The sequence below is a fragment of the Staurois parvus genome, unplaced genomic scaffold (genome assembly GCF_062004578.1).
Source record: "Staurois parvus isolate SC_StPar_1 unplaced genomic scaffold, SC_StPar_1.0 ptg000300l, whole genome shotgun sequence".
NCBI classification, from domain to species: Eukaryota; Metazoa; Chordata; class Amphibia; order Anura; family Ranidae; genus Staurois; species Staurois parvus.
This window is the reverse complement of record NW_028318096.1, coordinates 1,054,491-1,077,540: the sequence shown is the minus strand read 5'-3', so window position 1 is coordinate 1,077,540 and position 23,050 is coordinate 1,054,491. Positions and strand designations below refer to the sequence as shown.

General features: G+C 39.4%; 1 protein-coding gene across 1 annotated transcript in view; it reads right to left on the bottom strand.

The window, feature by feature from the left end:
* Positions 1–23,050, bottom strand: part of OLFML2B (olfactomedin like 2B) — a 239,819-nt gene that overhangs the window by 79,748 nt on the left and 137,021 nt on the right. Inside the window, exon 5 of the mRNA XM_089683074.1 lies at positions 16,389–16,602. Coding sequence (XP_089539200.1) covers positions 16,389–16,602 — 214 coding nt within the window. The remainder of the gene's footprint in view (positions 1–16,388; positions 16,603–23,050) is intronic.

Here is a 23,050-nt window from a genome sequence, read left to right as displayed (position 1 = left end):
CTGACAGCCAATGTTTGGAGGAGGGAGGGGAGCGGGCGCCCGGCACATAGAAGAGCTGCATTAAAAGAGCCGCGGCTTGCCGACCCTATTGCCTGTCACCTGGTGGGCAGTGTGCTCCGGAGCCGCAGGAAAGGTGAAAAAGAGCCGCATGCGGCTCCGGAGCCGCGGGTTGCCGACACCCGACCTAGACCAACTGATTCTGCCTCACTGTTTATGACCTGGATTACCTTATAGTCTCTGCTACTGCCTCCTGCCTTGTATCTTGCCTGCTGTTACTGACCTCAGCTTGTTCCCTGGACTCTGTCTTTGCCTTCTGATCCAGTATGTCGTTTTTGTACCAGTTTGTGCCAGGTGATCTTCAGCATCCAGGTCTATGCATCGGTTTGCAAACTCCAGTACCAATGCCATTCTGTGCTGTCACACTCTCTGTTACCACCTTCAGGAGTTTTGGGCAGGAGATGCAAGAGAAGCTCTCTCAGCTTCTCAATCTCTGCCAGGAACGTGATACTTGGCCTTTTTTGTAAGCAGTAAAAGAGGACTCCTACCTCCCGATATTTTCTGGATATAAACACCCAAGTAATTACCAAACAAACATTCCCCATGAAAGGGAAAACATTCCACATGCCTCTTGCAGGGTAAACATCAACTGTGCAACTGCAGACACAAAGGAAATCTTCCATGTGTCCACCCAAATCAGTATCCCCACTAGAGGGATCCCCCTCTGGACAGACATCTATCCCAGACTTTGAGGCTTTGGCAAACTCTGATATCTGAAAATGCTGGCTGAAGAGCTGGGCAAGCCAAAAGTTGCTTTAAACAAGGCCACCAGACATTTGTCAGATGCATCCTGGAAAATCGAAATGTCATCCACTGGACACATTAGGATTCTACTGAGACAAGGTACCTTCGGATTCACTGATGGCATACACCACTTCTGAGTGAACTCATCCTCCAAGGCATACACCACTTCTGAGAGCCTCTGTGGGGTATTTCTGGGCACATCTCTTTGGTGGAACAAACACCTTGTCGGGGTGAACGCAGTCCGTGTACAAAACATCCTTAAGGTGAGGAAGCACAGGGAAGATGTAAGATCTTGTGGCAGCTGTCCTTATCCAAGTCCTGAAACTGTTCGAGAAGAGGACTTGGGAAGCAGTAATTTCAACTTAGTGAGCACCAGTTCCATGAGGAAACTCACAAAGGCTTTTTTGAATCTGATATAAATTATGACCCTAGGTTCCTGTGGCGCAGAGTCTTCCACAACTCTTAAAAAGTTAATCTGCTTTCACTTCTTCCTCTACTTGTTCCTCCGCCGATAACACGACAGAGGAAGGAGAATTCAACCATTTGCGAACTGGGCAGTCCAAATGTTAAGTATCCTGGAAGCTGCTGATGTACCTAGGCAAAAGCAGACAAACATTCCTCCATAGTCACATAGATACTGAAGGAAGGTGCCTCGGAGGTAGCCAAAGTACCCGAAAAATGGAGAGAGTCAAAATCGCAAGTAACACATTGACTCCCAGGGAATATGGTACATGTGGGCTATGTCCTGGTTCCTCCCAACCTGACGGAGGCATTTGGAACCCCTTCTTCCCTGCATCCCCTCACCTCTAGTGTCTTGCTGCTACTCCACCACCAGAAGAAAAAGGTCTGCAAGCAGGCAATGTGACAGCATGTGGTCTCCATTCCTCAATTGCCCTTTCTCCCGCTACCGCTGAAGGGATGTGCCACATCTCAGCACCGAATATGAAGAACAGGCAACATGGCCACTGCCAGGAGGCCCCACTTCACTTGTGACACCACCAGGCACTCTGCGTATGCACGCATGGCTTGGACAACACAAGTGAATGGAGAAGGTGGACAGCCACCTAGCATCGCTACTGTCATGTAGAACTCAGGCAGCCTGGAAGATAAGTGCATAAAATAAAAGTATAAGAAATAGAAAGGAAAATACAGTACCTTTATTAAATAAATTTGAATTGGTCTAAGTTTAACCATACTCAATTCTAAGCACCAAACACACGGCGGCTGTCAGCATACACCCAGCTGACTAATATAGGTACCACGTGGTGGGGGGGCACCTAACAGGGAAACAAACAAGGCTACTGCATGGCACTCATCATTCCAGCAACAGGACCCCCTGGTAGATCCAATCTTCACCCATCAAAGCAGGATTCACCTAAATGGTTGGGAATCATTGCCCTGGACCTGTACAGCACTCTACCAGTGTCACAATATATGTTTGCATAGGCTGCTACAATGCAGGGTTTAGTGCCAACTGGCAACATTACAGGCTGTCTCCATATTGAATCTTCCTTTTCATCAGCAATGCTAGCCAAAGGAAATGGATCCAGATTAAACCAGTCTCCTGATCTCGTGTGGAACCATTGAGAATCTGTTAGAAAAGAGGAGGGGACTTCCTGCCTTTTTTGCCAGTGCCCAGTCACCTGTAGGTGGCAACATAACCCTTTTCTAAAAACACAAGAAGATGTTCTATGTCCTGTGATGTACGAAAAAGAGACATTTTTGTAACATTTCTCATTTCCTTTTCTTTGGAAACACACAGTTGACATGTAAGATAGGAATGTAGGTGTCATATCCAGTTTATGGGGGCATTTGTTTATTTGTTCTATAAATACTTATGAAAGAAAGAAAAATAAGTTGGGAGTGGCTAACTAAAACTTGCAAAAAAAAAGTAAATGTATGTCAATGCAGTTTACATGACTCTCCATTTGGGAGTACTATATTGGTCTATTGCTGACACACCAGCCAGCCTCTCCTCCATCTTCTACTGGTGTGTGTCACCCTAACCTCTATGGGCCTGGTCAAGGAGTCATGATCACATGTCTTTGTCAATGAGTTCTGACATAGTGATCAAGGATTTTCTTGACAGCTGCCTCTGTTTTTTCTTTCTAGGTAAACTTGCACATCTAATAAAATATCTGTTCTTAAAGAGGACAAATCCATGATAATTTAAAGCACAACTAAAGGTACCTGTAAGACAGTATAAATAAGACCCAAAACCAGTTACTATGTAATGCACTAGCCTCATAATGTAAACAAAAAACTTCTTTTATCTTCTTTGACTGAGCCAAAGACTCAGCAACAGACGCAGACATGTCAGTCTAGAAAGCTGTTGACTAGGCATGGACATGTGCTAATGGACAAGCTGCAGGCTTGTGAATCAGCCCGACAGACACTGAAATTTTATGAATAAGCATCAGAAGCCAGTGCTAATGGGCCAGAGGTTTAAAACCACAAAGAGGGATGAAAAAGAAGAAATTGAACCTACAGTCTTTCGGGATATGATCATACAGGGCCTCAAAGAAGCTGGCACTGACTTGGAAGCAGTAGCAACATTTCTTGACTCAACGGGCTCCTGATTAGATTACCGTCGTTATGTTGACATGCTGTTTGGCATTTTCATAGCTGGGTGCATGCTAGAGTGGAGAAGCTTCAATAAGACACAGATTTTCTACCCTTGTGTGAGCTGTGGAGCATCTTAAAGCAATCAAGTGCATAATGATCTCCTTTTTGATAAAAGAGGTCAGTTTGGTCTGGTGAGTGATTTATTCACTTGAGTGCAATCTAGTTGTATATTTTTTTCATATCTGGTGGAGGTGGAACTTAAGAAGATCATTGGAGATATATATACTATACTGTATGTAGAAAGGACTATGGACATAGTGAATTTTAGATCACTTCATTTATCTGTTTTGGTACACATGTTAATATTTATTTCATGTATATGTATAGTACTATGGGCACTTATTGAGTTCAGTATATAGTTTAGAGCCCCCTACTTGGGTTTTCTTCACTGTATTGAGTGTAACTACATTTATTACACTTAAAGGGAGACAGCTTACAATTCATTTAGTGATTGGTTTGATATTTATTTTCTTTTTTACCATTGGTGCAGAGTTACAATATAATACAAGGCTTAATTTACACTGGCATTGTCAAACCTGCATTTACTGTGTATGTATCTAGAGCAGCAATGGGCAAACTACGGCCCACGGGCCGTATACGGCCCGGCGGACCTTTTAATCTGGCCCGCGGAGAACGTGAGGGGAGCTAGGCTCCTCTCACAGTCCGCCCTGAAGACCGGTGTAGCATGAAAATCTGTCTCCTATGAGGATCTGTCCCCCCCGACGTATCTGCGCATGTGCCGGAGATCGCCGATCGGCTGCTAATGCCTGAAACTGGCACATGCGCAGATACGTCGAGGGGGACATCCTCATAGGAGACAGATTTTCATGCTACACCGGAACGGCGCGGGAACACGGCGAGAGGAACGCGCGGAGCAAAGGTAAGTGAATTGACACAGGGGGGACTTGGGGACTTAATATGGGGGATGAATTAATAGGAGGGATGAATTACTATATGGGGGATGAATTACTATATGGGGGATGAATTACTATGGGGGATGAATTACTATATGGGGGATGAATTACTATGGGGGATGAATTACTATGGGGGATGAATTACTATATGGGGGATTAATTACTATATGGGGGATGAATTACTATATGGGGGATGAATTACTATGGGGGATGAATTACTATGGGGGATGAATTACTATATGGGGGATTAATTACTATATGGGGGATGAATTACTATGGGGGATGAATTACTATGGGGGATGAATTACTATATGGGGGATGAATTACTATATGGGGGGTGAATTACTATGGGGGATGAATTACTATATGGGGGATGAATTACTATGGGGGATGAATTACTATGGGGGATGAATTACTATATGGGGGATTAATTACTATGGGGGATTAATTACTATATGGGGGATGAATTACTATGGGGGATGAATTACTATATGGGGGATTAATTACTATGGGGGATGAATTACTATATGGGGGATGAATTACTATAGGGGGGATGAATTACTATATGGGGGATGAATTACTATGGGGGATGAATTACTATATGGGGGGTGAATTACTATATGGGGGATGAATTACTATGGGGGATGAATTACTATGGGGGATGAATTACTATATGGGGGATGAATTACTATAGGGGGGATGAATTACTATATGGGGGATGAATTACTATGGGGGATGAATTACTATGGGGGATGAATTACTATATGGGGGATGAATTACTATATGGGGGATGAATTACTATGGGGGATGAATTACTATGGGGGATGAATTACTATATGGGGGATTAATTACTATGCTTACTATGAGGGAATATTACTATACTTACTATGGCTGACACATACACATCATTCATCTACTCTTGGTCCGGCCCCCGGGTCCAATATATGAACCCATTGCGGCCCTCAAGTCAAAAAGTTTGCCCACCCCTGATCTAGAGGATATCTCCAAATGCATATAAATGCATGTAATGAATTTCATGGATGCCATTCACAATGAGTAGTTACCTTCCTTTAGGTGCCATCAGTTTAGCTGCGTTTAGAGAAAATTGAATTCTGTGCATCCAGGATCCAATTAGAAATTCTAAAAGCGGCTAAACATGTGTAGAGATGCCTAAACACAGCTAAACCTGTTTTAAAACAGGAACATCTAAACACAGAAAAAAGTGGTTTATACTTCCCAGATCATTTTCCTGCATTTTGAAAAACTAAGCACAATAGCTAAATGCAGGCATGGCGGTGTGAACAAGCTTTAAGAGAAAACCTAAAGTGCAAATTCAGCACATATTATTTAACCACTTCGTGTCTGGACACTTTCACCCCATTCCTGTCCTGGCCAATTTTCAGCTTTCAGTGCTAACACGCATTGAATGACAATTGCGTGGTCATGCAACACTGTACCCATATGAATTTTTTAGCATTTTTTTGAGACAGATAAAACTTTATTTTGGTGGTATTTATTCACCACTGGGTTTTTTTTTTTTGCTATATGAATTAAAAAGTCCAAACATTTTGGAAAAAAAGTGTTTTTCTTGTAAAATTTTGCAAATAAATAATCTTTCTTCATAAATCTTGCCCAAAATGTATTCAGTTATCTTTTTAGTAAAAAAAAAAAAAAACAAATTAGTTTATAACCAAAAATTTAAATTTTTCCCAAAATTTCTTTTACATTTTAATTTTTTTTTATATTATTATTATTTTTTTTTTACATACTGTCACCCTAACAGTACAGTGTCACCATAGTACACTGTACTACTTGTGGGGGGTGATGACGTTTTTTTTTTTTTTCTACACTGATTGGTTTTACACCCATAAAGGCTGTAAAAGCAATAATTTCTCCTTCTCGCTGACTGCATTCTTGCAGCCACTGAGAAATACTGTGTGAGCTGTGATTGGTCACAGCTTGTCACATGGTACAAGGCTGTTGTGAATAGCCTTGTACCATGTGATCTCTGTAATCATTCACAGATTTCACACGTAGTAAGCAATGATGTCAGGAAGTGACATCTTGCTTACTACTATTCATGTGATCACTGATTGGCCAATCGGTGATCACATGATCGGGACCTCACACAGAGGTCCCGTACAGCAATAGGAGGACACAGCGGGCACCGGATTGCAGTGCCGCGTGCTCCCAGGTAGCGCACACAGTCCAAAATGGTGGGCAACCAGCTCCTGCACTGCTTGCGTCCGGCCGTTTATATATACATGGGCCGGACGAGAAGTGGTTAAAAGGAGGTCATCATTCTGTATTAAATTTGATTTCCGGGTGGGAGTGGGAAATACAAAAAATCTAAATGCTTCAAGTGATGCGTATTTTATGTTTCACCGTGTGGGGCTCTTTTGTGTTTTGGATATGCTGTAGAACATAGATAACACAGATGAAATCAAACTGACTTAATCTAAGGCTGAAACATAAAGTCTAGGTTTATAATACCATGTTCAAAATGCACTGCAGTTGCGATCTGCAGAATGTGTCAGTGTTAAGATAACAACACCCCAAATGCAATTTGCAAATGCACTGGCCTTTGTCTGCACTGGATTGCATGATATAAATGTACCATGCAAACCGGTTGAAGTGTGTTTGCAAAAGTAGTGAGTGCTTTACTTTTGGTGCTATGCAGTGTGATTTGAGCCTATTTAACATGAATGGGCTCAAATTGGACTGCACTGAATTGCATGTGAATTGAACAGAAATGTGCCCTCTGTTCCTGTGTGATTCATAATGTGAACAACGAGGTAACTGTATAAATTCTTTTTATCATTACTAAAAATGGGCTGCGCACTTACAACACACTAATTTTTTCTTAGTGTGATTGCAAGGTATTTTTATACTATTTTTTTTCTAATGCAATTTATTTATCTAATTTTTCTAAATGTCTTTTGTTTTGTAACCTACTTTTAGTAATTTTATTATTTATTGACCTTTGTGTCATCATCTTAAAAGTATCCCATACATCAGTGGAGGTCAACTTGCTACTTTGAGAAGGTCGCACAGTAGCAGAGCATTTTTGTGCATTGAGGTGCACTGTATCAGGCAGCTCATTCAAGATGAAAGGGCAGTAACGCACTTCATTTTTCAAAATTTTCTGTCCTGCTGTATTTTTTGCAGTGTATTGCAATGTACACTGAAAAAGAAGCAGGAGTAAACTAAACCCCATAATTAGTGCCAGTGGCAGTAATAGCATCCATCCCCTAACAATGGTGTCAGAGGACACAATAATAACCCTCAGCATTGGTGTCAGTGACACAATGATAACCCCCAGAATTGGTGTCCTTGACTGCAATAATACCAAATCCCTGACATTAGTGTCAATGGCTGCAGTAATAACCGCCCACATTGGTATCAATGGCAACAATAATAACCACCAACACTGGTGTTGGAAACTGCAATAATAACCCTCCACTCTGGTGCAGTGGCCACAAAAATAATCTCCTGCATTGGGGTCAGTGGCTGCAATAATAACCACCACATGGGTCTCAGTGGCTGCAATAGCTCTCAGCATTGGTACCAGAGAGCACTGGTGTTGGTGGACATAATATCGTACAACATTAGTTTCATTGGTCACAATAATCACTAATGGATGAAGGGGCATGGACCCCAAAACATGCTAGTTTAGTGGAGGTACTGCATCACCCTATACACAGATTTGGTCCCCTGTTCATGTTCCAGCTTGGAACGTTGCTTCAGTCTCTCTCACACTGATTTGGTCCCCTGTTCACGTTCCAGCTTGGAACATTGCTTCAGTCTCTCTCACACAGGTTTGGTCCTCTGTTCATGTTCCAGCTTGGAACGTTTGTTCAGTCTCTCTCACACAGATTTGGACCCCTGTTCATGTTTCAGCTTGGAACGTTGCTTCAGTCTCTCTCACACAGGTTTGGTCCTCTGTTCATGTTCCAGCTTCAAACGTTGCTTCAGTCTCTCTCACACAGATTTGGACCCCTGTTCATGTTCCAGCTTGGAATGTTGCTTCAGTCTCTCTCGCACAGATTTGGACCCCTGTTCATGTTCCAGCTTGGAATGTTGCTTCAGTCTCTCTCACACAGATTTGGTCCCCTGTTCACGTTCCAGCTTGTAATGTTGCTTCAATCTCTCTCACATAGATTTGGTTCCCTGTTCATGTTCCAGCTTGGAATGTTGCTTCAGTCTCTCTCGCACAGATTTGGACCCCTGTTCATGTTCCAGCTTTGAACATTTCCTCAGTCTCTCTCACAGAGATTATGTCCCCTGTTCATGTTCCAGCTTGGAATGATTCCTCGGTATCTCTCCTTATGGTTTTTCCAGTATCTACCACATATTTTTCCAGCTTTGATTGCTGTCCCTTCTACTGCTGGCTTCTACATGAGAGTACTATTGCATCTGTCGGTGACACTTTGTTTTCCTCTGCATGAGCTGCTTTTGGCGTTACGGATTGATCAAGTCACTTAAATGCAGTTTTATTTCTCACTATTATAATGGTTTTACCTGCACTATTTAATGTGCTCTGTTTCTGTTTTATCTTTCCTTGGTGATATACATTGTAAGCAGCCAGCAAGGATTTACAGTGTCGGCTTGGAACCACTGTAGTGTAATACATTCAATGATTTTACAATAGTAACCCTCAGCACTGGTATCAGTGGCTGAAATAATAACCTTCAGCGTTAGAGTCAGTGGCAACAATAATAACCCTCTGCACAGTACCAGAGACCTCAAGAATAACCCCAGCACTCCTGTTAGTGGCCTCAGTATTAACATTGGTGTTAGCTGACGCAATACAAACATCTGTGTTAGTGGCAGTACTATTAAATATCTCCACATCTCTGCCTTCATTGGGGTAGTCAGTGTTTTCTAACCCCCTCCTCATTGGTGATCCATGACAGTGAAATTTAATGATCTATCATTGGTGACCACTTAACGGATTACGTGCTCCCACAACACTCTCTTTCTCCCCAAGGCTTGGATTTCTTTGTTATATGGGTGGAGGTCACTCTGCTTCACAGTAGAATCTTTCAGTGCTAAGATGCAGAGATCATTTCAGAGCCCTGCACCCTTCTGCTTCTCTGGTGCTCAATAGGTGGGGGCCAGCAGGCTGCAAGTTGGGCACCACTGCATAGCATACATGAGATGCTATGCAGATGCTGCATAAAACAATCTACCTAAAATATCTAATAGACTTGTTAGCAAATACTGTTTTTGACAGATATGCAAATTATGCTACCTAGAGCTACATCTCCGGCTACTGCATACATGATTAGTGACAAATTTGTATTTAGGTACCTCTATTTAAAGATGACTAAAGCAGAAAAGCCAATTAAAGTATATTAATATATTAACATGAACTCTACATCAAGTGTACAGAACACAGTGTGCTCGGAATTAATTAGTCATCCATATACAATGTCTTCATTTGGAAGATTTAATTGCCAATCTAGTATGATGTGACTTCAGTGGGGACAGGCTATAATTCGTACAGCATTCACACTTCTGTTGATGTCAGCATGTAAGCAGTCACACTGTGGAGAAGTAAATGTGATGATGTGAAATAAATGAGTTAAGATAATATATAACCTGCACAGTACAATGTTCATCTCACATTCATCAGACAGCCATGATAATATTTTTGTCAAATATTAAGATAACTTGCAAGTCTGTATTTGGTGACTTCACCAGTAGCAGACCATAATTCTTTCTAACACTAGCAAGTTGGTGATTTGAAAACATATTTTTCCATTAGATTCTCTAAGAACCTAAAATGACATGGGGAAAATACATAACAGCTGTTGCTAGGATTGTAAAAGATCTGGGGAACCTTTGAACATACTGAAGAGAGAAAAGCTATGACAAACTTACAGGGCATGATTTAAAGAGGCATGGCTAAATTAAATCTAAGTCTAATCTCTGTAAATAAAGTCATGCGAAAAGGTAAGTACACCCCAAATTGTTGATTTTTTTCAACATATTTGAACAGCCAAACATTAGATCTTGATCTAAGTGGCATTTACAGACAAAGGTGAAGTACTGTACTTAAATAACAACACAACAAATTGCCTTTGTCAATCATTTATTTAACAAAAATATCAATATATGTAATGATGTACTGTGGAAAATGTAGGCCTCAAAAGTTGGTATTGCCCTCATTAGCCATTAGTAAAAATTACTTATTGTAAGTGTTTTGCACAACTGCCAACTAATTTTCTTTTCAATATGTTTATTGATTTTATCATAGGAAAAACAACACACTATATATATGGATAGATGTCCACAAATTGAGCGTTTGAAAAATTAACAGGTAATTAGTTGAATAGAGGACAAAATACATAATAAGGTATCATCATTTGTGTATAATTGGTATACGTGGATATGAGAAAATAACAACAGTACAGTTTAAATAAGGAGTCAATAGCATTAGCAAATCTGGAGAGGAATTTTGAAAAGAGAAATAGGAGAAAAAAAGAAAAAGTAGAAGGGGAGGAGAAAGTAGGTGGAAGGGCATAACGCAAGAAGTGTTCAACTGTCACACAGGCTGCTCACATGGCAGCTAACCTCTGCATTGAAAATCTCAGATAACGATACGTGAGCCATAGGTTACAGATTTTGAGGAACTTACCATGATTAGTGGTAAGGCTGCTACTTAGTTGTACATTGATGAAGAAGCAGACCATGTGAGATTTAACTTCAGAAAAAGAGAGTGAATTGCTTTTTCCATGCTTTGGCAGTTAGCTTAGAGGCCAATAGGATGAATTGGGCCAATATGAGTTTAGTGAGGCTCAGGGGTTTGAAATGTAGAGAGGAGACCAGAAGTCCTCAGAGATTTGGACACTGAATAATGTAAGCAGAAGTGTAAAGACCCTGGTCAGGACAGACCCATTGGGCCGGTCCACCATATATAAAGAACATCACCATTGGTTCGACATCCCATAAAACACAGATCTGCATGTCCAGGAAAAATATAGGCCAGCTTGGATGGGACTAGGTACCACTTGGTCATAACCGTATAGGCCGATTTCAAGAGTGGTAATGTTGATGGTGCAAGAGTCAGTGGTGTCTTAACAGTCCTTATCGGGTTTATGAGCTTTTAAATCCTCCTTCAATTTTGCTACATAGGGATGAGCACTTTGTGTTTATAAGCAATTAAGTTGGGAATATACTACAGAAAATAGTTTGAAGGCCAGGGGGGTCTGATAACAGATGTGTTCAAAGATGGTTAATGAAGTACAGGGATTTTTGTTTCATGTGAGTGAAGCAATCCCATGTCTAATTTGGGTGTAGCGAAAGAGTTCATGAAGAGTACCTTAAATTGCTCCTTGATGGTTGGCCACGGGAGGATAGAGCCTTTTTCCAAAAGAGTAATATGGCCATGTGCCCACAAACTTCAGATATCCAAACCCCCTTTGCACCTTTGTATATATATGGTTTGCCTAGGGATTCAAGGCTGATGGGTGTGCCAAACAAACATTACATGATTTTAGAAGGGTTTAATAGCAAAAGATTGGGAGGGTGTAGAATAAATTTAGAATTTTTGGGAGAACTTTCATCTTGAAAGAGTGGTCCAAGAGGTTAATGTGAATAAAATCAATCTGTACAGTAAACACAAATTACCCACACAAATTAATGTAAACTATAACGTTGCAGTTTTAACACTGATAGAGTGGATACACAACACCCCCAATAGTGAAAATATTAAAATATTATAAGTGAAGCACAAGTAAATATTATTATCACATCCAAGTATTTAATAAAATAAAAATAAATTATATTGTCTGATAGTGAAAACCATCCACTCCTATGTAGACAGCAGTAACTAAAAAGAGTCCAATCTCCCGTGGGAACCAAATGCCACAAAGAAAACTGCACAATTACTGCCAGAACTCCTTCTTCTCAGTGATTCAAAACACCCGTGTTCTTCCCATGTGATCTCAGATTCTGCTCACCTTAACATTTTGACCCCTGCATATCATAAAGTCAAAACTAGCATGATGTATTCATTGCCAAGAAATGGGTACATGTGTTCATTAAATGATTCCTCCTCAAGAAATGGCTCCTATGTTTCTCATTTCTGAGCAATGTCCCTCACACGCCACATATAAGACAAAAAGGGACTTATAGTGCTCACTGGTTTATTAAAATAGCAGGTATACTGCTAAAAAGACACTTACAAACATAAAAGCAATACCGCATGTCATACAGCACAACAATTCCAAAGCCTTCCAGTCTCACCTTCCAGCGGTCCCGATGAACTGGTGAAGGTGACCGCACAAGTGTTGAAGAGAGATTATAAGCACTTTGTGAGTGAAAAGAAGCGCAACTAATACTTTTGAATAGAGACTTTGATTTGTAATTGTAATTTTTTTTGTTTAGTTTTTTTATATACATTAATACAGTAATACATTGTTATAAGCATGGTTTAATAAGCACTACACCATTTTACAATAATATTGTATTGCAACACTTGTATGGGAGTGTGGATTGGTAGGAGCAGCTGGTAAACATTTAAAGGGGAGATATATATTGATTATAGCAGCTCACGAAAGTTCACATGCAAATTACTTACCAGTAATATAGTATGTCCCACAATGGGCAGGCTGCTAGATTTGATAGAAATCTTAACTGCAGGACTGCCCTGTCCTTTTCCAGCACTGTAGGGGATAACAGTTTCAGGTCCCCAGGCTCAGTTGCATTAAAGATGATCCGAAGGGAACACATCCACTACTGCCTTCTCCTCCATTGAGAAATGTTCTATTGTTGATTACACTGCCCGTAACATGATCTGTGAATGGGGTGATAAGTCACAGGTTTCGCTCCCACATTCACACATCATGTTTTATGAGGTGTACTTACTTTTTCATATGACTGTATTGAACACATATACTTATGCTAATACTATGGGTGATTAATTCCAAAGGGTACACCATGTTGCAGATAACTCCACATGGACACGGGAACAGCTGTATAAGTTCACAGTTTTATCACTTTTAAGAGGGTTTTACCTTCTTTTCCCTACCTTTATGTTTCTAAGTGTAAACTTTCATACAGCATCTATCCACACAGGGGTACATAAGACAAATGAAAAAGTTTCGGCCTCCTGATAAACCACTTCAAAGTGACTCCATGCTAACACAGCTACTGGCAACAGCTTACAAAAACTCAGTGCTCTCCAGCTTCAGCGGTGCCATTGGCACCTGGATTCCTAGTCAGGGGAAAATCTACCACAAAGTGCTGACCAGGGACGTGTCTTACTTTTCCTGGCTAAATACAACATCCCTCAAAGACAGAAATTCAGTTGTCTGACTAAACATCTGTTTTCCTCTGGGGTCTTTTTTCCCTTTTTAGAATGCCAGGTTTACTTTGTCACAAAAGATTCTAACAGACACACATAAACCTCTGGACAAGGGATACGTTTTAAACACAATTTAGAATCTGCAAAAGCATATGCCTTTCTGCTAACAGAATACAGACATAGAGCTAACATCTTGCTTGAATCTTCTCTGAAATCAAACTTCATTAAAATAGTAAGAGACACTGCTCATGTCTGTGAAAAAGGCCCCTCTGACCTGCTGATACTCCCTTAATGCTCTTTCCTCCTTTGCAACTGGTGCCAAAATGCCCAGTGTCAGGGCCTAGTTGATGCAGAGATCCCCTCCTCTTTCATGAGATAGCACTCAGGCCTATCAACTGCTACATTCCAGTGCTGTCACTTTGAAAAAGGCCACATGCTGCTCTATACTTGTCCTTTTGCCCTGAATGGGTGTCTTTTTTAAGGAAACCTAAGATACCAGCAAATTAAATATTTTGTCAGAAACATGTAAAGTACAGCACACGGTACAAATTGCAATAATCAGGGCTGTATAATGTACAGCATAGCTGTAGGTTGATAGCCAGTAAAACCAGTGCTGCATCTAAGTTTTGTGCTGCCCTAGGCAACATAAAAATTGGAGCCCCCCCCCTCCCCCCCGCGGAGAGAGCCTGACATTGACCAACAACCCCCCTGAGAGAGTCTTCCACTAACACACATCCCCCTCCTCCCTGGCGAGAGAGAGAAAGACACACACCTTCATAGCTCCGGACATCCTCAGGAACGAGAGTCGGGCTCTGCATACACCATCAAGCAGCCCGCAGCCTCTCTTGGATCCCACCTGGTCCCCATGCCACAAGTGTCCCTTCTTCCAGGGGGCGGGTGCTGCCCCTCTGAAAAATGCCACCCTAGGCAAATGCCTTGTTTGTCTTGTGGTAAATACACCCCTGAGTAAAACAGTGGCCTATGTTGATAGCCTGTACACAGCAGAAAAATACATATTTAGAAGTAAACATTTGACAAAAATGCTCAAACAATTTCTAATATGTATACTCACTGATTAATGAGATCTCCATACACAGTTGGGCCAAAATCAGTGACAAATTTCAAGCCACAAAATTTATGATATATCAAAATCCAACACAGGCTCACCCCATTAATAACCCTACCACTAAACTATCGATTTTTGACTATATGTGTTATGATAGACCTCTCTCCCAAACTGATCACCATAATACACTCACAGCTGAGTCTTTTAACTAAACCAACAACCAATGTCCTAGTGGGAGAACAACCTTAAAAATAGTAACCTAAAGAGGACTGGCAACAAGCTTGGGCCACAGTCTTCTCATGGTCTGTCAACATGCCCATTATTATGGTATTTAAGTTGTTATTACCTTGACCTTAAAAATAGCAAAACAAGAGGACTGGCAACAAGTTTGCTCCACAGTCTTCTCCTGCTCTGTCAACATGCCCATTATTATGGTATTTAAGTTGTATGGTACCAACCAGACAGGCACACCTCTATCCTGCTTGGTACAATTCATGCTTTGGAGGCTGCAATGCTGATGGTGCTGTGATTCATATCTTGTGAATCTTCCTATGTCAGGCAGATTTTTGGACCGTTTTTAAATGACCTCTTCCTAAAGACCACTAGCTTGCATTCTCTGCCTCAAATCTCTCTCTCTCTTTCCTCTCTCTCTTCTCTCCTCTCTCTCTCTCTCTCTCTCTCTCCCCTAAAACATGAAAAGAATATGTGTATACTTTTTGGAGTTAAACAAGGCTTAGACTAACTCTTTGTCAATGAGAAACTTAAATGCATACTCAGGGATATCCACAAGAAATGTTTCAAAATGTGGTCCCCATAGATCCAATAAGGCCATGCCTCACTTCTGATGCATAGTTATCCTTTTCTATAAACATTAGTGTGGGAGACACACATTTGAACTTCTGGAGCCTTCCCCTTCCCGCTACCTCTTGTGAGGTCCCCAATTTTGGCTCATGCTCTATTGTCTTTCCCTATCCTATGTGGCACTTTATAAATATTTTTATTACATGTAAACTTAACAGTGAATGTAAGCAATATGTAACTCTCAGTAACTATGAGAAAAATCTTTCTAATAAAAAAACTATTGAAAGTGACAAAAATTAGGTTAACACTAGTAATAGTCACCATAAGGTGCCCTGATCATATATGTCAAGGAAAAATATTCTCTGTCAACAATGTTCAGGACCACAGAAATACCAGGCCTTCCAAGACGCTTGGCGATTGGGCTAGAGTACGCCACCTTGTGTAAGTACCAACTAAACTTACTCTGAACAACGTAGAACTTCTTTCTTCACTGCCAGCCACCAAGCAGGGTGTTTGAGGATGCAAATAAAAGTATGCACTGCTGGGGTGGGGGGGGGGCATTAAAGCAAACAAGCTGGTTTGTCCTGTGTGGGCAAAGCACAGATTTGCTTAAGGAAAGTAATTTACACATATTTTTTATTCATTCAGCAAAGCTTTCCTAATACTGCTAATAATGTTTACCCATACTTGCATTGTGCTTTTTAGAACAGTATGTACTTTATTTGTGAACCTTAATTAATAAAAATAAATTTAGTTATACAGTATGTTCTAATGATCATATGGCATATGTAGTTGAAAAATATTACAAAATGAAAAATAATATATCGTTGAAGTAAGCATCAGGCACAGAACAGAAATTTCCACTTACGCAACTCATCCATGTCACTATCATCTTCTGTATCTTTGGCCTTGTAAAAGGTTACACCTCGGACAACAGGTTTATGGAGGATCGGTTTTGATCTTACTTTAATTTGTCGTGAAGAAATTGGCCACCTTTGAACTTGCTGAGGTGGAGGAGAATGTGGCTTTGGACCTTCAGCTTTTGCCTGTTCATCTCTAAGAAACCTTTCTTCATACTTTTCCTAAGGCACATAGGAAATACAAACAATCACTAAATTATCGGAACAATTAAACTCATACACATTTTTAAGTAGTGGTATCATTAGATGCCTCAAGTTACAGTTGTGCTCAAAAGTTTGCATACCCTAGAAGAAAGCATGACATTTTGGCATTGATATTGAAAATGATTGATCAAAAAAAAAACCTGTCTTATATTTAGGGATAGCAATAACATGAAGCCATTTATTATCATATCATTGTTTGGGTCCTTTTAAATTATAACGACAACAGAAATCGCCCAAAGGGCCCTGATCAAAATTTACATACCCTGGATACCGCCTGCACGATATGCATTCTTTTTTGGGGTAAGTCAGCTTTTTTCTTTTTACCTTTCTCATGGCTACCGATAACACACCTAAACCGGTCAAGGTCCTTTCACATAATACTCAGGGTCTGAACTTGCCAGTAAAGCATAGAAATGCCTTCCACTGTTATCATCAGGATGTAGTCCTCTTACAGAAGCCTAATTTCATTAATACATTTTTAGCCCTCATTTCTAAATGGCCAGTACCAGCAATATTACTTGGCTAACGCAACAGATAAGAAGCAGGGAGTTGCCATATGTATATCAAAACAGCTCTCTTTTTCACCCCTTAAAGTTGTTAAGGACTCCAAAAGAAGATATTTGTTATTGGCAGCGGAAATAGAGGGGGGGCAGGTTGCTTTTCTTACCTTCTATGCGTCTAACACCAGATAATCTTTCTCCAGTCTCTTCCAGATGCTGTCTCTGCATTTTCTGGGGACTGTGGTCCTGGGGGGGGGGGGGGGATTCTAATATAGTATTTGATTTGGTCTTAGATAAGATGAGGCCCCCGGGGTCCGGTATGCTACAGCCATCCAGGACGGGCACTACATTTGGGAAGTTATGACATCACATATTTTCTTATCTATGTTTGGCAGGAATTTAATAGCTCCAGATGTGACTTTACATACTATTCTAATGTTCATCTAACCTACTCTAGGATAGACCACATCTTCTCCCCTTCTTGAAAGGTGCCCTTGTTGAGGTCGCTTGGTCTGATCATTCTCTGGCTATAGCCACCTTCACTGCTCTTTGCAGAATTTCAAAATAGAATAAAATAGAACAGAATAGAATAGAAAATAAAATAGAATAAGATAGAATAGAAAATAAAGGAATATAATAGAGAAGAACAGAATAGAACAACAATAAAACAGAATTGAATAAAATAGAATATAACAGCCTCCTGAAATTCAAATTGCAAATAGAACAAAGTTGAATTATAGAGTAGATTAGAATAAAATATAAAAAATAGAATAGAAAATAAAAGAATAAAAAAAAATAGAACAAAATATAAAAAAAATAGAATAAACCAGAGGATTATAACCAACTTCTGAAATTCGAGTTTCAAATATAATAAATTAGAATTTTAACAGAATAAATGTGAATAGAAAAGAATAAAAAATAAATGCATAGAATAGACTAAAATAGAAAGAATATAACTATCTTCTGCAATGCAAATAGAATCGAAAAGAATAGAAAATAAAGTAATATAATAGAGTATTAAAAAACAATAGAATAGAATAAAATAGAATAAAAAATATAACCATCTTCCGAAATTTGAATTTCAAATAGATTAAATTCCAATTCAAATAGAATAGAATAAAAATGAATAAAGATAAGAATATAATAAAATAGAATATAGCTATCTTCTGAGATTCAAATTTTTAAAAAAATAAACTTGAATTAGAAGAGAATAGAAAACAATAGAATAGAAAAAAACAATAGAACAAAATAGAATAGAATAAAACAGAATATAATCATCTTCCAAAATTTGAATTTTGATTAGAATAAATTTGAATTCAATTTGAATTTCCTGAATTCAGTTGAACTGAATTCATATTTGATTTGAATTTTTTTTAATTCGGTCAAATTGAATTACATTCTACCAAATTAAGTAAATTTGAACCGAATTTGAATTAAAATAAATTAAACAAATTCTGAAAACTAATTTAATTAATTTAACTAAATTAAATTATTTAAATAACGAAACAAAACAAAACAATTTTTTCGTTCTGCACATGGCTAGTCTCACTATAACATATTTCTGATTTTTGTCAAAATGTATTTACATATGTACTATTTTTATGATGGTATTTATTTTATTCCCTGTAAGGCCATCCTGGTCAAGAAAACACATGAAATGGAAACTGAGTAAAAATACATCTGGGAAGAGGGGCCAAATTGAATTTTGTGACTCATTGGCTTTTTCATGTGAGTCTTTCTCAAATGACAAAAGGAGAAGGGCAGACAGCAGCAAAAGGTAAGCATACAATCCTAGGGACATCGGCTGCACACCTTTCCCCAGACTGATGCCTTGAACTTAAAGCAGTACTCGCAAACACCTATATCACCATCTCCAGTGACAACCTTCCAATACCAGGTTTTTACTGGAGAACAATAAAAAAAATCCCCAAACCTCCCACATTCCCAGAGCCTTTATGCCAGTTTGGCACTTTAATGGCTTCAATTTCAGATGGCCAAGCAGCCCCCTTCCTCTGTTTCATGGTCTGGGCAGTCATACATTTTCTCACCCGCCATCATAATTTTTTTATTTTTTTTTATTAAATATTAACAGATTTCTCTTTTTTATATTTTTCATTTAAGTTTTATCTATTATTTATGTATTTTTAAGTTTACACTGTAAGATCGCCCCTGCGCTGGTCAAGCAAACATGGGCTGTAAATAAAGCAGCTTACATATATTCCTTGACTACAGGGTGTCAAGGATGTACCACTGGTTGTCCTTCTGCGTGTGTCATGCCAGAAAAGGTTTTAAGTGCAGCCAGTGAGATTAGTGACTGAGAAGCTGACTTTCATAAAACAAATCAGACTTGGATCACAGAGGACTTAGCAAGTGGCATATGTGCGTGTCATGTGAATACCCAGAGGAAGTTCTAATAATTGTAATACTGTCTTGCAAAAAAAAATGTTTATGTGTAATCTACAGACAAAATACAGTATGTAAGAAAACAAAGTTTAGTTTGACCAGTGTTAGTTTTGAAACAACTAATGTTATGTCAGAGTAAATGTACATATTTTATTCTATGATCTGTCCTGTTTATACAGTAAAGGACAATAAAATTATACGCTAAAGTTATTTAAAGAAATTACTTTTTTTCAAATTTTGTGCATTTTTTAAAAACTAGAAACAAAGAAATGAAAACAAAAGTAAAAGAATAAACAAAAGTAACTTTGTAACAAAAGTAACTTTGCATGCACACTTCTTTGTGCATTTCCGTGCATTCCTGCTTGTCGTGTTTAGGGCAGCCCATTCATTTCAATGGGCTGCCCTATTCATGAGAAATGTGCAAAAAAGGTGCCTGCGCTATTTCAAATATTCCATACGTTTTGGGACACGTAAGCATGCAAGCTTGCAAGATGTGTAGGGGGGCCATTAAAAAGGGGCAGCGACCTAATCCATTCCCCCCCCCTTTTTTTTCCTTCTCTTTAATCTCCCCCTTTCTCTATACTTCTTGTGCTCATATATACATGGTGAGCATTGACCCTCCATTCTAATAGATAGTGGACCTGCTTGGTAGCTGCTCTATATTTTATTTCCTTGTGGGTTACCTCTTAGAGATTAGGCTCCGTGACAATTTTTTTTTAAGGATATGTCATAAACTGTTCTATTTGTATATGTACAAAACATTCAATAAACATAGATTAAACATAAAAAGGGGCAGTAGACTGTGTGAACAATGCCTCATTCCTTTAAGCCAGAGTATTTACAATATAGCTACATTATAAATCTTCTTGACACCGCAGAGGCTGTTCTGCTAGTTTACATTCCCATAGAAGCACCAAAATCTGCTTCGGATAGTGAATATGCTTTGGATGTCAAAATGTTAGTGTGGCCTGGTACGAGGAATAGAAGAAGGGCTTGCCCAAGATCCTAGGCTGGTTAAAGAAGTACGGAGTAACCTCTAGGTAAACTTACTGTAAAGTTTTTCTATTAGAATTTTTGTATGTTTGTTCCAGTATTGGTACTCAGTTGCAGTTTGTGGCTTCCACAAATGTATGGAACTGGCATCTCTATTTTTAAAGAAACTATCTAACTTTTGAGCAAAGGTAAGTTCAGAACTAACATTTTAATGAAAAATACTGATTTAAAGCATTACTATAATTACAAAAATTACATATATGCTTCAAGTTTCAGTTCTCAATTGTTAATCCTGTTTCTTTAGAATAGCTTAGAATACTTTTACAAATCTGCATTTATGTTGGGGGGACATTTTTTTAACCACCACCTGCTAGGCGTATAAGGTAACGATAGCCAGGTGGTGGTTCTCTCATTCTGGGAGGATGTCATATGATGTTCTCCCACTCTAATTGCACATGCGCCCTTGGTGGCGTGTGGTAATCGGTTGTGCGCTGTGTCCCTGGGACACAGCGGATCATCTATCACTGTAAAGAGCCAATGACGTCGCCTCTGTCATGTGATCAGCTGTGGCCAATCACAGCTGATCACATGTACAGTTGTGCTCAAACGTTCGCATACCCTGGCAGAAATTGTGAAATTTTGGCATTGATAATGAAAATATGATGGATCATGCCAAGAAATGCTCTTTTATTGAAGGATGATGATCATATGAAGCTATTTATTATCAAATAGTTGTTTGGCTCCTTTTTAAATCTTAATAACATAAATCACCCAAATGGCCATGATCAAAAGTTTACATACCCTGGAATGTTTGGCCTTGGTACAGACACACAAGGTGACACATGGGTTAAAATGCCAATTAGAGGTTAATATCCCACATCTGTGGCTTTTTAAATTGCAATTAGTGTCAGTGTATAAATAGTCAATGAGTTTGTTAGCTCTTATGTGGAAGCACTGAATAGGCTTGATACTGAGCCATGGGGATCAGAAAAGAACTGTCCAAAGTCCTGCGTAACAAGGTAATGGAACTTTATAAAGATGGAAAAGTACATAAAAAGTAGACAGCACCCTTTAGTTGGAGCAACACACCAGGTTATCAAAACTGTCTTTAAAACCTCCACTCTCTCCCTGCATCTCTTTACCTGCCGAATTCACTACTTCACTACTTTGCGGGAACCTTCCTCGTTCGAATGTACATGTCTGATAGGCAAGCCTTCAGTGCACTCACATTCTTATCTTTACGCCTCACTGATAGCTTCTCATGCACCACAAGAACAGTGGATTTAAGTATAATTAATTTATTTAGCACATTTTAGTTTTTTATTTATCTGTCACAGTCATATATAATCAAGTTGTATTTAGTAGGAGATATTTTGTATTCATTACACATTTTTTGGGGGTGCAGCATTTTCTTATTATTTAGACATGGTTTAATTACACATAATTATGAGGATGTGATTAATGCCAGCGAACCATAAAAATAATATAGCATATTGTTTTATTTGTTTGTGGCTCACAAGTAATTCACACAATTTTTCCATTCTTACAACCCTGGGAAAGGCACCTGAATACCACTTGAGAGATTTCTGGACCATGGGGGAGCAGATAGTACAGTAGAGATGCTTATGGGAGTGTCTCTTGGAGGAAACCCCGTGGAGAACTACATAATACACCCCTTTCAAATAAACGCTATAAAAATTCTCTATTGAAATACCTCCTTAATGCTGCAAAAGCCTGCATCCCAGCATTATGGAAAAGTCATCTCCCCCCACTAACAAAGCACACTGGCTCGCCTGAATCAATGAGATTCAAGAGATGGAAAATTTAACTATGATGCCTAACCGCTTTCCTGCCACCCTATAGCAGATATACTGCTACAGGGCGGCAGGGGTGTGCAAAATCAAGTATATATACATGATTTTACATTTCCGGGTAGGGGGCATGCACAAGCTGCTATTCACAGCCTCGGCTGTCAATCACCGGGTCACGGCTGGTAATTACTCGCTGGCACCCAGTGATCGCCGAGCATTACTGGCAGAGGGAGAGAGCTGTATGTAAACAATACAGTTTTCTCCCTTGTCTGCTCCAGCACACTGTTTTGTATGGCTCTGCTATGCAAAGCAGTGTGCTTACAGTTGAAAGCACTAACACAGCACACAGTAAAACAGCACACAGTTAACCCTTTGATTGTCCCACATGTTAACCCCTTCCTGCCCAGTGTCATTAGAACAGTGTCAGTGCTTTTTATTAGCACTGATCACTGTATTGGTGTCACAGGGGATGTCAGTGACAGCAAGTCAATTCCCCCCAGTGTCAGATTGCCCGCCACAGTCCCACACTCCCTCTATAAGTCGCTGATCGCTGCCATTACTAGTAAAAAAACAAAATCCCAGTATATATACCACCATTTGTAAACGCTATAGCTTTCAAGTAAACCAAATAATTTACACGTATTGGGATTTTTTTTTGGCAAAGACATGTACCAAGATACATTTTCACCTAAATTTATG